This window comes from Garra rufa, chromosome 20 (genome assembly GCF_049309525.1).
Source record: "Garra rufa chromosome 20, GarRuf1.0, whole genome shotgun sequence".
In the NCBI taxonomy this organism is placed as follows: domain Eukaryota; kingdom Metazoa; phylum Chordata; class Actinopteri; order Cypriniformes; family Cyprinidae; genus Garra; species Garra rufa.
Window position 1 is genome coordinate 29,590,861 of NC_133380.1, and position 12,898 is coordinate 29,603,758.

The 12,898-nt window shown below is 38.0% G+C and overlaps 1 protein-coding gene across 2 annotated transcripts in view; it reads left to right on the plus strand.

Annotated features, from left to right (window-relative positions):
• raf1b (Raf-1 proto-oncogene, serine/threonine kinase b) overlaps positions 1–12,898 on the plus strand; it is a 38,297-nt gene that overhangs the window by 20,983 nt on the left and 4,416 nt on the right. For both annotated transcript variants that reach the window (XM_073825318.1, XM_073825317.1), the window contains exons 12-16: positions 3–179; positions 1,730–1,776; positions 3,382–3,500; positions 6,022–6,153; positions 7,779–7,913. In XM_073825318.1, coding sequence (XP_073681419.1) covers positions 3–179; positions 1,730–1,776; positions 3,382–3,500; positions 6,022–6,153; positions 7,779–7,913 — 610 coding nt within the window. The remainder of the gene's footprint in view (positions 1–2; positions 180–1,729; positions 1,777–3,381; positions 3,501–6,021; positions 6,154–7,778; positions 7,914–12,898) is intronic.

The following is a 12,898-nucleotide window of genomic DNA, read 5'->3' on the forward strand; positions in this document are numbered from 1 at the left end:
AGGAAGACCAGGCATGTCAATATTGTTTTGTTTATGGGATACATGACCAAGGCAAACCTGGCCATTGTGACACAGTGGTGTGAAGGAAGCTGCCTCTACAAACATCTGCACGTGCAGGAGACCAACTTTCAGATGTTTCAACTGATCGACATTGCCAGACAGACGGCTCAGGGCATGGAGTAAGTGTTTCAGAGAGTATACAAGAAAACTGGCTGTAGTTTTCACTGACCATAGTTTAATAAAAGCATAGGGGTGGCCAATCCTGCTCCTAAAGAGCTCCTGTCCTGCTCTGATCAAACATACCTGAAGCAGCTAATCAAGGTTTTTGGGATCACACCTTAAAGGCAGATGTGTTGCAGCAGGGTTTGTTGCCCCTGATCTAAACCAGCATTTCTCAACCCTGAGGGTTGCAACCCTAAACGCTGTTATTTGCTAAATGCAAATTATAACAAACCTAACCAAATAATCTTTCATGGTTGGGATAGGAAAATTTACAGGCATATCAACTTTCAAAACTCACCTCAGTTGTTTTGTTGTTGATGTCAAAGGCTGTGCCTCAAATGAATTCAACAGTATTTTGGCCTAAATAGTCAATTGATTGAAGATGCTTTACTTAGATATCAGACAGCTTGTCTGTGTTGCTATGACATCATCCTCAAAGACCATGAACAACAAAAGTAAATGAAAATGCAACCCAAATTACACTAAATATTAATTATTTTTGTACAGTAAAAAGCTTTGGTACTGTCTTGGGTTGACACTTTAAAATAAAAGCCAGCTAAAACAACGTATTAAAATGAAAATATACACAACCATTCAAAAGTTTTTTTTTTTTTAAATAAATTAATATTCAATAAGGGGTAAATTAATCAGAAGTGACTTTTACAAAGACCTTTTCAAATAAATGCTGTTATTGTATATATAATGTTTATATATAGTCTTTTGAAATTTGTATCCTGTAAAGAATCCTAAAAGATATATATTATGTTTTCCACACAAACATTTGACAGCACATCTGTTTTCAACATTAATAATAACATGAAATGTTTCTTGAGCAGCAAATCAGCATATTAGAATGATTTCTAAAGGATCATGTGACACTGAAGACTAGAGTAATGATGCTAAAAATTCAGCTTTGTGCACAGAAATAAATTACATTTAATTGTATATTCACCTAGAAAACAGTTATTTTAACTTTTAATAATATTTCACAATTTTACTGTATTTATTGTATTTTTAATCAAATTAATCAATTTTTAATCATCTTGGTGAGCAGAAGAGACCTCTTTCAGAAACATTGAACAATCTTACCAACACCAAACATTTGAACAGTAGTGTATATGATTACTGATGCATTTAGTACTTTCATGCCTTGTGTATAAAAGTAGCTTCTCTTGCATGTTTTAGGCCTGCGGTTGTTGTAATGTTACACAATTAAGTCTGCAGAGCACAGCATGGTGTCACAGTGTTTGACAGCACAGTATATTTTCAGTAACAGATTTGCATTTTGAGCTCATGATACCATCAGCTATTTATAGAAACGGGACCAGGTTTTAAAGTGGTACAACATAGGGGGGTGTTTATATGTAAACTCAGAGGTGGTTTTGTCAGTTAATGCCTGGCAGTTTTCTCTACCAGCATAGTGATAATGCTAGATATATACAGAATATAACCAATGAGGATATAGAATCAAATGATTTAAAAACTCTTCATCTTTTCTGTCTTCTAGTTACCTACATGCGAAGAATATCATCCATCGAGACATGAAGTCAAACAGTATCTTTCACAAACAACTTTTTTCAATTTTACATCTTTTTATTTCTGTATTGCATTACAGTTGCCTCTACAGAGAAGGTTTATTTTTAAAGGGGTCCTGTTATGCTCTTTTACAAAGTCTTTATTTTGTTTTGGGGGTGCACTAGAACATGCTCTCATGCTTGGTGGTTCGAAAAACACATTATTTTTCACATTATTTACATTGTTACAATAGCTTTGTCCCCAGGATGGCACAAATGGCTCGATTAGTTCCGGGTTTGATAAAGGTCCGCCTTCCAAAAAACAAAATGTGTTGTGATTGATTAGCAGTCCCACTGCGTTGCGATTGGCGAACAGCTTAGACAGCGTTTCAGTACTGCGACGCCCCTTTCCAAAGCAGCAAGTTCCGTGTACAAATGTGCAAGCTAGATTAAAATGATACTTATATTTTAAATATGGATTTTTTTTTTTACAAAAACACATCGGATCGCTAAAGGAGGCCTTTACTGACCCCCCCCCCCCCCTTTTTTTATGGATCGACTTGTTTTGGACTGATGGAGAGAAACACTTGTCTATGCCGTTCAAAACCTTGGGAGTGCCAGGATTATTTTTAATATAACTCTGATTGCATTCGTCTGAAAGACGGAAGTCATATACACCTAGGATGCATAGAGGGTGAGTAAATAATACGCTACAGTAGTGTTGGTACTATCATCAGCCTGCGAGATCGCCGATACATGATATTATCATTATTGTGCTAATTTATTTAATTATTTACATGCCTGAAACAAGCTCCAGCATAAGGCTAGTGAAGCTATCAACACTGTATGATGAATAAATCTCTTACCACACACTGCACACGTCTACGGCGTGGCTTCAACGCGACCACCAATGATTGTCACTCTAGTCAATGCTTGTGTTTACATCAGCCATGGCTCCGCATGTGTTTCGACCCTCTGTACCACACGTCAACGGTGCGGCTCCAAAATGACTACCGGAGCATTTTGCAGACACTTTAGTCCACCGGTCTCAAACTCAATTCCTTGAGGGCCACAGCTCTGCACAGTTTAGTTTCAACCCTAATCAAACACACCTGATCCAGCTAATCAAGGTCTTCAGGATTATTAGAAACTTCCAAGCAGGTGAGAGCTGGAGCTGGTTGGAGCTAAACTCTACAGAGCTGCGGCCCTCCAGGAACTGAGTTTGAGACCTCTGATTTAGTCAATGCTCGCATTTATACCAGAAGCCCTGCAGCTCGCTGAAGCATCCCAGAAGCGGCTGTTCATGCTACATCGCTAAAGTCAGGCGAATCCCCCACCTCGTCCCTCCCCACCAGTCAACGATTTGAATTTCCGCAGGCGAGATTTATTTGAATGACATTCTAATGGACCGCGTTGTGACATCATAGCATCCGGAAAACAAACGCTGTAGTCCAAAGAGACCGTTCATTGTAGTTTTTGAAAAATTGATTTTTTTTTATGCCCAAACATACACATCACATACTGGCTAAAATTCAAAAGTGAAAAAGCATAATAGGACCCCTTTAAAGAGTGTTGTGTTTGTACTCACCCCACAACATATGAATAGTGCTTAAACTGTCCTAAATTCCCTTAACGGGATCCTCAGATATCTTCCTGCATGAAGGCTTGACGGTGAAGATTGGTGATTTTGGTCTGGCCACAGTGAAGGCGCGGTGGAGCGGCTCTCATCGAGTGGAGCAGCCGTCTGGCTCCATTCTGTGGATGGTGCGTTAAAGAAATAGTTCATCTAGAAATGGAAATTTGCTGAAAACGTGCTCACCCTCAGGCTGTCCAAGATGTAGATGAGTTTGTTTTGGAGAAATTTAGTATTTAATCACTTGCTCACCAATGTATCCTCTGCAGTGAATGGGTGCTGTCAGAATGAGAGTCCAAACAGCTGATAAAAACAGAATATACCCAAAATATGAATCCATAATTTAAATTTACAAATAATGTACTCACCTCCTTGTCATCAAAGATGTTCATGTCTTTCTTTCTTCAGTCGTAAAGAAATTGATTTTTGAGGAGAACATTTCAGGATTTCTCTCCGTATAATGGATATGTATGGTGCCCCCAAGTTTGAACTTCCAAAGTGCAGTTTAAACGCAACTTTAAAGGGCTCTAACGATCGGTTGTTTTCTAAACAGCGTAGTCTTAGTGATCCGGGTCAATACAGTTAGGGTATGTCGAAAAACTCCAACCTTGTTTTCTTCCCCAACTTCAAAATCGCCCTACATCGCTGCAGAAGTACTGACCCAGTGTTTACAAAGTGAACATACAAAAATGATCAAACGCCCTTTACAAAAAAAAAAGCGTTGACATACCCTAACTATTGACCCGGATTACACAGACTACGCATGCGCATCACAAAGATGAGACAAGACGAGCATTTGTGGTTAAAAAGTATATAAATTGTCAATTTGTTTAAAAAATAACTGATTGTTTCATTAGATAAGTCCCTTCTTCCTTGGCTGGGATCATTTCAAACCCTTTGAAACTGCATTTTGGAAGTTCAAACTTGGTGGCACAATACATATCCATTACATGGAGAGAAATCCTGAAATGTTTTCCTCAAAAAAATATTTCTTTAGGACTGAAGAAAGAAAGACAAACATCTTGGATGACAAGGGGGTGAGTACATTATCTGTAAATGTTAGATTGAGCCTTGTCTGCATTTCTCCCCTGTTTTAGATGAAGTGATTTTATCACTGGATAAAGCATTATTATGGATTATGGACTCATATGGAGTTAAAATTGCCTTGATGTCTTAGTTTTTTTGTAAATACTTAGCTTTACACTACACTTCACAAGAAATAATTGATGGACTGGAGTGGTGTGGATTACTTGTGGATTATTGTGATGCTTTTATCAGATGTTTCTTTCATTCTGATGGCACCCATTCACTGCAGAGGATCCATTGCTGAGCTAGTGATGGAATGATACATTTATACAAATCCATTCCAATGAAGAAACAAAATCATCTACATTTTTTATGTCATGAGCACATAAGCAAAATTTCAGGTTTTGGTTAACTATCCTTCCTATCCTATGCTCAAATCTTAATGTTAGATAAAATATGTTCACACTATAAATGCAAAGTGTAGTCCAAAAATCTGAGACCACTACTGATAATGTTATTGTTTTACATATTAGCACTGGAGCTACATGAACAAAACCTGATGAGCAAAGAGTAATATACGGTTGTTTTACATTTTTTAAATTATAAAAATATTTTTTCAGAGTAGGGATGCACGGTATTGGATTTTTGCCGATATTTTTCAGCTCATTTTGGCCATTAGCGATGCGATATATTTCCTTTTGTTTGGAAACAAATCCAAGACTCTCCTGTGTGGAAATAAGCAAATATTTTTTAATTTTGGTTAGTTTTTAACAATAACTTATTTGTTAGAATTAAATAAACAGTAATGAAGTTCTTTTAGAATGAAAGTACAATACAGCTTTGAAAATAACTTTAAATTTGAAATTAACTTTTTTTTTTTTTTAACTTAAAATAAAAACATGCTAATTGTGATAAAATTATGCTAGAAACATGCTAGGAACATGCTAATCATGTTAGAATCATTCTACATGATAGTAACTTGCAAATGTCATGTTAGAAACATGCTAATTATGCTAACATGCTGATCATGATAAAATCATGCTAGTAACTTAATCATTTTAGAATCATGTTAGAAACATGCTAACAACATGCTAATTATGTTAGAATCATGTTAACAACATGAAATTAACTTGAAAATGATGTTAGTATCATGTTAAACATGTTAGAAATGTGCTAACAACATGCTAGTAACATGTTAATCATGCTGTAAACATGTTAGCGACATGCTAATCATGATGAAATCATGTTTGCAACATGCTAATCATTCTAGAATCATGCTAGCAACATGTAAGGAACCTGTTAATCATACTAACAACATGTTAGTGACATGCTAATCATGCTAGCAACATTCTTATCTATCTATCTATCGATCTGTCTATCAAACTTTAAGCTTTTAAAACTACTTTAAACTTCAAACTGTTTCAGACTGAAAATCATCAAAAACTTTGAAACATTAAAACTTTTTAAACTTTCCAGTCTAGCTTTCTCAAGCCAACTTCAAGTTTGTCTTGACAATTTTTTTTTTTTGTCTAGTTGTGTTTTAAAACTTAAATTATAAGTATGGTCTCAGACTTTTGACCTGAGTTTTACATAAGAAGTAGTAACATACTGAAGTTGTTTCTTTAGGCACCTGAGGTCATTCGGATGCAGGACAACAATCCTTACAGTTTTCAGTCGGATGTGTACTCGTATGGTATCGTCCTGTATGAGCTGATGACAGGAGAGCTGCCTTATTCTATGATTGGAAATAGAGATCAGGTAAGATTATACTATATCATTCTATATTATCATTCAATATGATCGTTGATGTTTTGCAGCAATCTACCTGTTTGCTATGTACAAAATAACACATGCACATTTTTAGTTGTCTGCGTAGGAAGATACTTTTTAAGATTTGTAAAGAGTTGTAAAATTTGTTTATTATATTTTGCAGAAAACTCTTCCTTTTAACAATAAAAATGTTAAGATTTTATGCATTTTGACATTATTTGTAACACAGAGTCTATTTGTGACCCTGGACCACAAAACCAGTCTTAAGTAGCATGAGTAAAAAATACATTGTATGGGTCAAAATTATTGATTTTATTTTCTTTTATGAAACATTACATTTGTACATTTCCTACAGTAAATATATCAAAACCTAATTTTTGATAAGTAATATGCATTGCTAAGAACTTTATTTGGCCAACTTTGGCGATTTTCTCAATATTTAGATTTTTTTTTGCACCCTCCAGATTTTCAAATAGTTGTATCTTGGCCAAATACTGTCCTAATAAAGCATGCATAAGTGGAAAGCTTGTTTATTCAGCTTTTAGATGTATAAATCTCATGACAGGTTTTGTGGTCCAGGGTCACATTTGAAACAGTCCACCTTAAAGGGATAGTTTGCCCTAAAATGAAAATTCTGTCATTAATTACTCGCCCTCGTGTCGTCCCAAACCTTTGGAACACAAATTAAAATATTTTTAATGAAATCCATTGTGGTACTGTCGTGAATGCGCGTTAAAGACACAACAGCTTCATAACATTAAAGCTTTCATCATATTTCATCAAAAATATCTTAATTTGTGTTCTGAAGATGAACGGTTTTGCAAGATTGTAATGACGTGAGTAATAATGACATACTTTTAATTTTTGAGTCTGTCCCTTTAAATAGTGAAGTAGATCCCTTTATGGAAAATCTCATGTATTTTTTATATTTCAAGTTTGAATGACCTGGGCAATTCTTTGCAAGATTCTCCTTCAGAGTCTTTAATTAATGTAGACTGATAATCTGGACTAGACATGAAATAGTGCGTTTAATATACAGCATTAGCTCCCAGTGCATGATAATAGCAGTAGCTCAGTATTGAGTGTGAGCGTGTGGTGTGTGCTGAGCGTGTGCTCACAGCAGCGTGACTCTGAAATGTGTTTGGCAGTGATCCTGAGTGCTCCGGCCAGTCAGGAGCCCTGGAGCCCTGCTGCTAAATTTAGGTGGCCAAAGGCTAAAGGTCCATTTAAAAGCACACTCGCTGCTTGTGTAGCCTGTTGTTTAATGATAAGGCGAAACCAGGGCCATTATTGTTGTTTTCCCCTAAATCCCTGCTAAGAGTGATTTAATAGTTACTTTAGAAATAGCTATGTGGAGTTTAAGGAAAGCAGCTCTATTACTTTTCAAAATCGTGGATTCTCTCTCTAAACCGACTACTGCTCTATTTGTTGCAACTGATTTAGTTAGGAGAGGTGTGCTATTGCTTTAAGACATCAGTCTTACAACTATGCAAGGCAGACTATAAAACAGACTTTTGCACGTAGAAGCACTGTTCACTTTGTGCATGAAATGTATAAATCTACTTCCTGTTTTAGTTTTGAGTAAAGTAAGTTCCCTGTTGCTTTGTTTGCAGATCATCTTTATGGTGGGTAGAGGCTATCTGACCCCAGACCTTAGTAAACTCTACAAGAGCTGTCCTAAAGCCATGAAGAGACTCGTCGCTGACTGCATCCAGAAGTCCAAAGACGACAGACCATTGTTTCCACAGGTAACCATCACTTACAAATACAGTTTCCTGAATTAAATACCTCCTGTAATCACTTTAGTTACTGTCAGAGGAAGTGTTTAGGTGTAAACATCACCCATTGTCACCCATTTCATGAAAATTAACCATATTATTTCCCACACATTTTTTTGAATATTTTTTTTTTTTTACTCTGGTACAATATTTTTTTCATACTGTATATAGGCCATTCTACATAATTGGTGAAAACTGTTGTCCCACAGACAAAAAACACATTTAAAAAGCATTTAAGTATTCAAATCTTAGATGTTTACTATGGTAATATTTGGTCGAGGTACAACTGTTTGAAAATCTGGAATCTGAGCGTGCAAAAAAATCTAAATATTAAGAAAATCACATTTAAAGTTGTGCAAATTATGTTCTTAGCAATGCATTTTACCAATCAAAGTTAAATTAAGTTTTGATATATTTACGGTAGGAAATTTACAAAAAATCTCCATGGAACATGATATTTTCTTAATATCCTAATGATTTTTGGCATAAAAGAAAAATGATAATTTTAACCCATGCAATGTATCGTTGGCTATTGCTACAAATGTACCCATGCTACTTATGACTGGTTTTGTGGTCCAGGTTCACATAGAGTATGTCACAAAAGTGAGTACACCCCTCACATTTCAGCAACCATTTTAGTATATCTTTTCAAGGGACAATACTATAGAAATGAAACTCGGATATATTTTAGAGTAGTCAATGTGCAGCTTGTATAGCAGTATAGATGTACTGTCCTCTGAAAATAACTCAACATATAGCCATAGTTGTCAAAATAGCTGGCAACAAAAGTGAGTACAAACTAAGTGAACTTGTCCAAACTGTGTCCAAAGTGTCAATATTCTATGTTAGCAACATTGTTATCTGGCACTGCCTTAATCCTGCTAGGCACCGAATTGACCAGAGCTGCACAGGCTGTTGCTGGGATCCACTTCCACTCCTCAGGGAGCTGCTAGATGTTAGACACATGGTGCTTCTTCACCTTTCACCTGAGGACAGTGGTGGAGCCAGCTTGGCCACCCCACTCAAAACTGCAGTTTTTGACCTTTTTTTCTTAAGTTGCATTTCTTAGGACGTGGAACTGCCAAATCTCTTTTTAGGACTAAATCAAATGGGGGACTTGAGACGCGTACTTCTACATCGCTTCAACTCCAAGCGCGAATCAAACGAGCGTAGAAAAGGTACAGGTCAGGAGCCAAATAAGCTTCAGTAGAACAACAGGGAACTGCAGTCTGATGAGATGTTGTTAGGCTATATGTCAATAAAACAAACTTTCCTGTACTGTCAGTCATTTCTCTGTGCTCTATGTATCCATGTTTCCCTCAATGAACTGCAGCTCCCCAGTACCAGCAGCACTCATGCAGCCCCAGACCATGATGCTTGACTGTAGGCAAGACACAATTTTCTTGGTACACCTCACCAGGGCATCACCAAACATGCTGGACACCATCTGAGCCAAACAAGTTTATCTTATAGTCTCATCAGACCACAGGACATTGTTCCAGTAATTTATGCTTTTGGACAGGTTGTCTTCAGCAAACTGTTTGTGGGCTTTTTTTTTGAGCCAGCTTCAGATGAGGCTTCCTTCTGGGACGACGCCTATGCAAACCGACTTGTTGCAGTGTGCGGCGTATGGTCTGAGCCCTGACAAGCTGACCTTCTACTTCTGCAACCTTTAAAGCAATGCTGGCAGCACTCATGTGTCTGTTTTTTGAAGCCTGGTTCTGCACCTGACGCACAGAACGAGTGCTCAACTTCGTTGATCGACCCTTGCAAGGCATGTTCTGAGTGGAACCAGTCTTGGAAAACCTCTATATAATCCTGGCTACTGTACTGTAACTCAGTTTCAGAGTTACTGAACCTCGAATAGCCTTGGCCATCTTTGTGGAGACCAACAATTCTAATTCTCAAATCCTTATTCAAATTCTGAAGTTCTTTGCTATGAGGTGCCATGTTGAACATCCAGTGGTCAGTATGAGAGAATTGTACTTAAAGCACCAAATTTTAACTGCTCTAATACAAGATACACAAGTTTGTATGTTCCTGTTAGGCAAAACATAAACATAGGACATGTGGCTTTGCATGGTTAAACAACATATTGCTGTTATCACTTGTTAAGTTTCACTAATTATTATACTACTATTTACATGGTGTTCTACATGTAAGTTTACATACAGTTTACTGAGAGGAAGTGAGAACTCTTATGTTGAAAGAGAGTCGTGGCTTCCGGGATTGTATGTTGTTGTTGTGGACAGCGATAGCGGTTGTCGAATAAACGGAGTTATTCATCAAGTTGTCTTTGTTGACTTACAATGGTAGCAGAGGATGGCTAGCAATTACAGAGTCCCACCAAACTTTGATGAGGAGAAGCCATACGAAAGTTGGAAGAATGAAGTCGGAATATGGACTAGAGTTACGGAGCTTGAAAAAAGTAAACAAGCACTCGCTGTTGCTTTGGCGCTGTCTGGAAGAGCGAGAGAAACGGCAATGGAAATACCGGTAGATGATTTAAACTCGGACACTGGCATGACAACTTTACTGGTGAAACTTGATGATTTGTTTCTCAAAGAAGAAAAGGAAAGGATATATGAAGCTTATACGAACTTCGATCGTATAGTGAGAGACAGTAATGTTTCCGTGACAGACTATATCATTGATTTTGAACAACGTTACTCTCGGATGCGCAAATATAAAATGGAACTTCCTGATGCAGTATTAGCTTTCAAGCTACTGGACACTGCATGCTTGTATGTGAAAGATCGCCTTAACAGCATGTGCAGATCTGACTTTTACATCAATGAAGTCGGCACTAAAGAGGATTTTTACAGGAAAAGGATTTGCTTCAACAGTAGGAATTAACCAGGAAACGGCATATATAACGGAACAGAGGCGTCGGAGAGATAAGTCATGGCCCCAGAATGACTATCAAAGGACACCGTTACCTGGCACAAATCCCCTGGACAGATATGGCCGCAGATCAAAATGTGCAGTGTGTCAAAGTACGTTCCACTGGGCCAAGGACTGCCCACACAAAGGTGAGCAAATCAAATTGACTGAAGATTGTAAAGAAGTGGATGTGGAGGAGTGTAATATTACGCTGCTTACAGAAGAATTACACTCTGAAGCAGAAATTCTTATGACTGAATGTTTCGGATCTGCAATAATAGACACTGCATGCACTCGAACTGTGTGTGGTCAAGAATGGCTAAACCACTGTATCACTGAGCTAAGTCAAAAGGAGACAACAGATCTGAAGAAGACTGAAACACACAGCCATAGACCGTTTAGGTTTGGAGATGGAAAAGTGGTCCATTCCAACAAAAAATTGAAAATTCCTGCAAAAAATCAGACGATTAAGTGCAAAATTGAGACTGAAGTTGTACCAGCTAACATTCCATTGCTCTTAAGCAAAGTCTCCCTTAAAAGAGCAGAAACGGTATTAGACATGAAAAATGACAGAGCAGTAATGTTTAATCATCCTGTCGAACTTGAATTTACAAGCTCTGGTCATTACTGTGTAAACATACTGGACGATGAAAATAGCCCTAAAGACATGCAGTGTAGTGAACAGATCTTGGCAGATGCTGAAGATGTGATACAAAAGGAAAATGATGAGGATGAAATCCAAATAATCTCAGACAAAATGAGCTCAGCAGAAAAAAAGTAAAATCTTGATAAAGCTTCACAAGCAGTTCGGTCATGCTTCTGCTGATAAACTGCAGCGACTTCTCAGTAGCTCAGGAAATAAAGACACGGAATGCAACATCACCTTGCAAAAAATTGTGAGTGCGAGGTATGCAAAAAATACAGTAAAGCCAAACCAAAACCTGCTGTCGGCCTGCCACTGGCATCTCAGTACAACGAAACTGTGGCTGTAGATCTGCATGAACTTGAGCCAGGTGTGTGGTATCTCCACATCATTGATCAGTTCACTCGGTTTAGCGCAGGCAGCATTCTCACCACGAAGAGATCTTCCGAAATAGTGAAACATTTTCTCCATGACTGGATAAGTGTACATGGCCCACCCCAGAAGCTGTTCCGTGACAATGGGGGAGAATTTAATAATGATGAGGTGAAAGATATGGCAGAAAACTTCAACATAGAAATAAAAACAACAGCTGCATATAGCCCATGGAGCAATGGACTTTTGGAGCGACACAATAAAACGCTCACTGAAATCATAATGAAAGTGAAAGCATGTAGCGGTTGTGATTGGCACACTGCAATGGACTGGGCTCTTATGGCAAAGAATACTATGCAGAGTGTTCACGGCTACAGTCCTCATCAGCTGGTGTTTGGACAAAACCCCAACTTACCATTCATACTGATTGATTAACCGCCAGCCTTAGAGGGCACCACGGAGAGTCAGTGGGTAGCAAGACACATCTCTGCTTTACATACATCAAGAAAAGCTTTTACTGAAGCAGAGTGCTCAGAAAGAATTTGCAGAGGGTTACGAAAGCAACTACGCCACACTGATGAGGAATATGAAACAGGTGATAAAGTATACTATAAGAGAGTGGATTGTCCAGAGTGGAAAGGACCAGGAACTGTCATCGGTCAAGATGGTGCAATGGTGTTTGTGAGACATGGAGGAACTTGCATTAGGGTACATCGACTGAGACTGAGAAAAGTGAATACAGAAAGCGAAGATAAACATGCCACAAAGACCGATGGAGAAAATGACACAGACAGTGAACAAGGACAGGAGTTTGCTGAGAGCAACAGACAGTTAACACAAGAAACAGTGACCGAGGTTCAACAAGGGGCGATGCAAATGGAGGACACTAGGGGGCAGAATGAAGCAGAACAGCATACAAGTGACAATACAGAGACAACAAGTGGTACTAAGCTGCAAACTGTTGTCAGCTTACAAAAAGGACAGATTGTAAAATACAGAGACAGAGGAAAAAGGGGTTTTACACACGGCTGAAGTCTTGGGGCGTGCAGACAAAGCT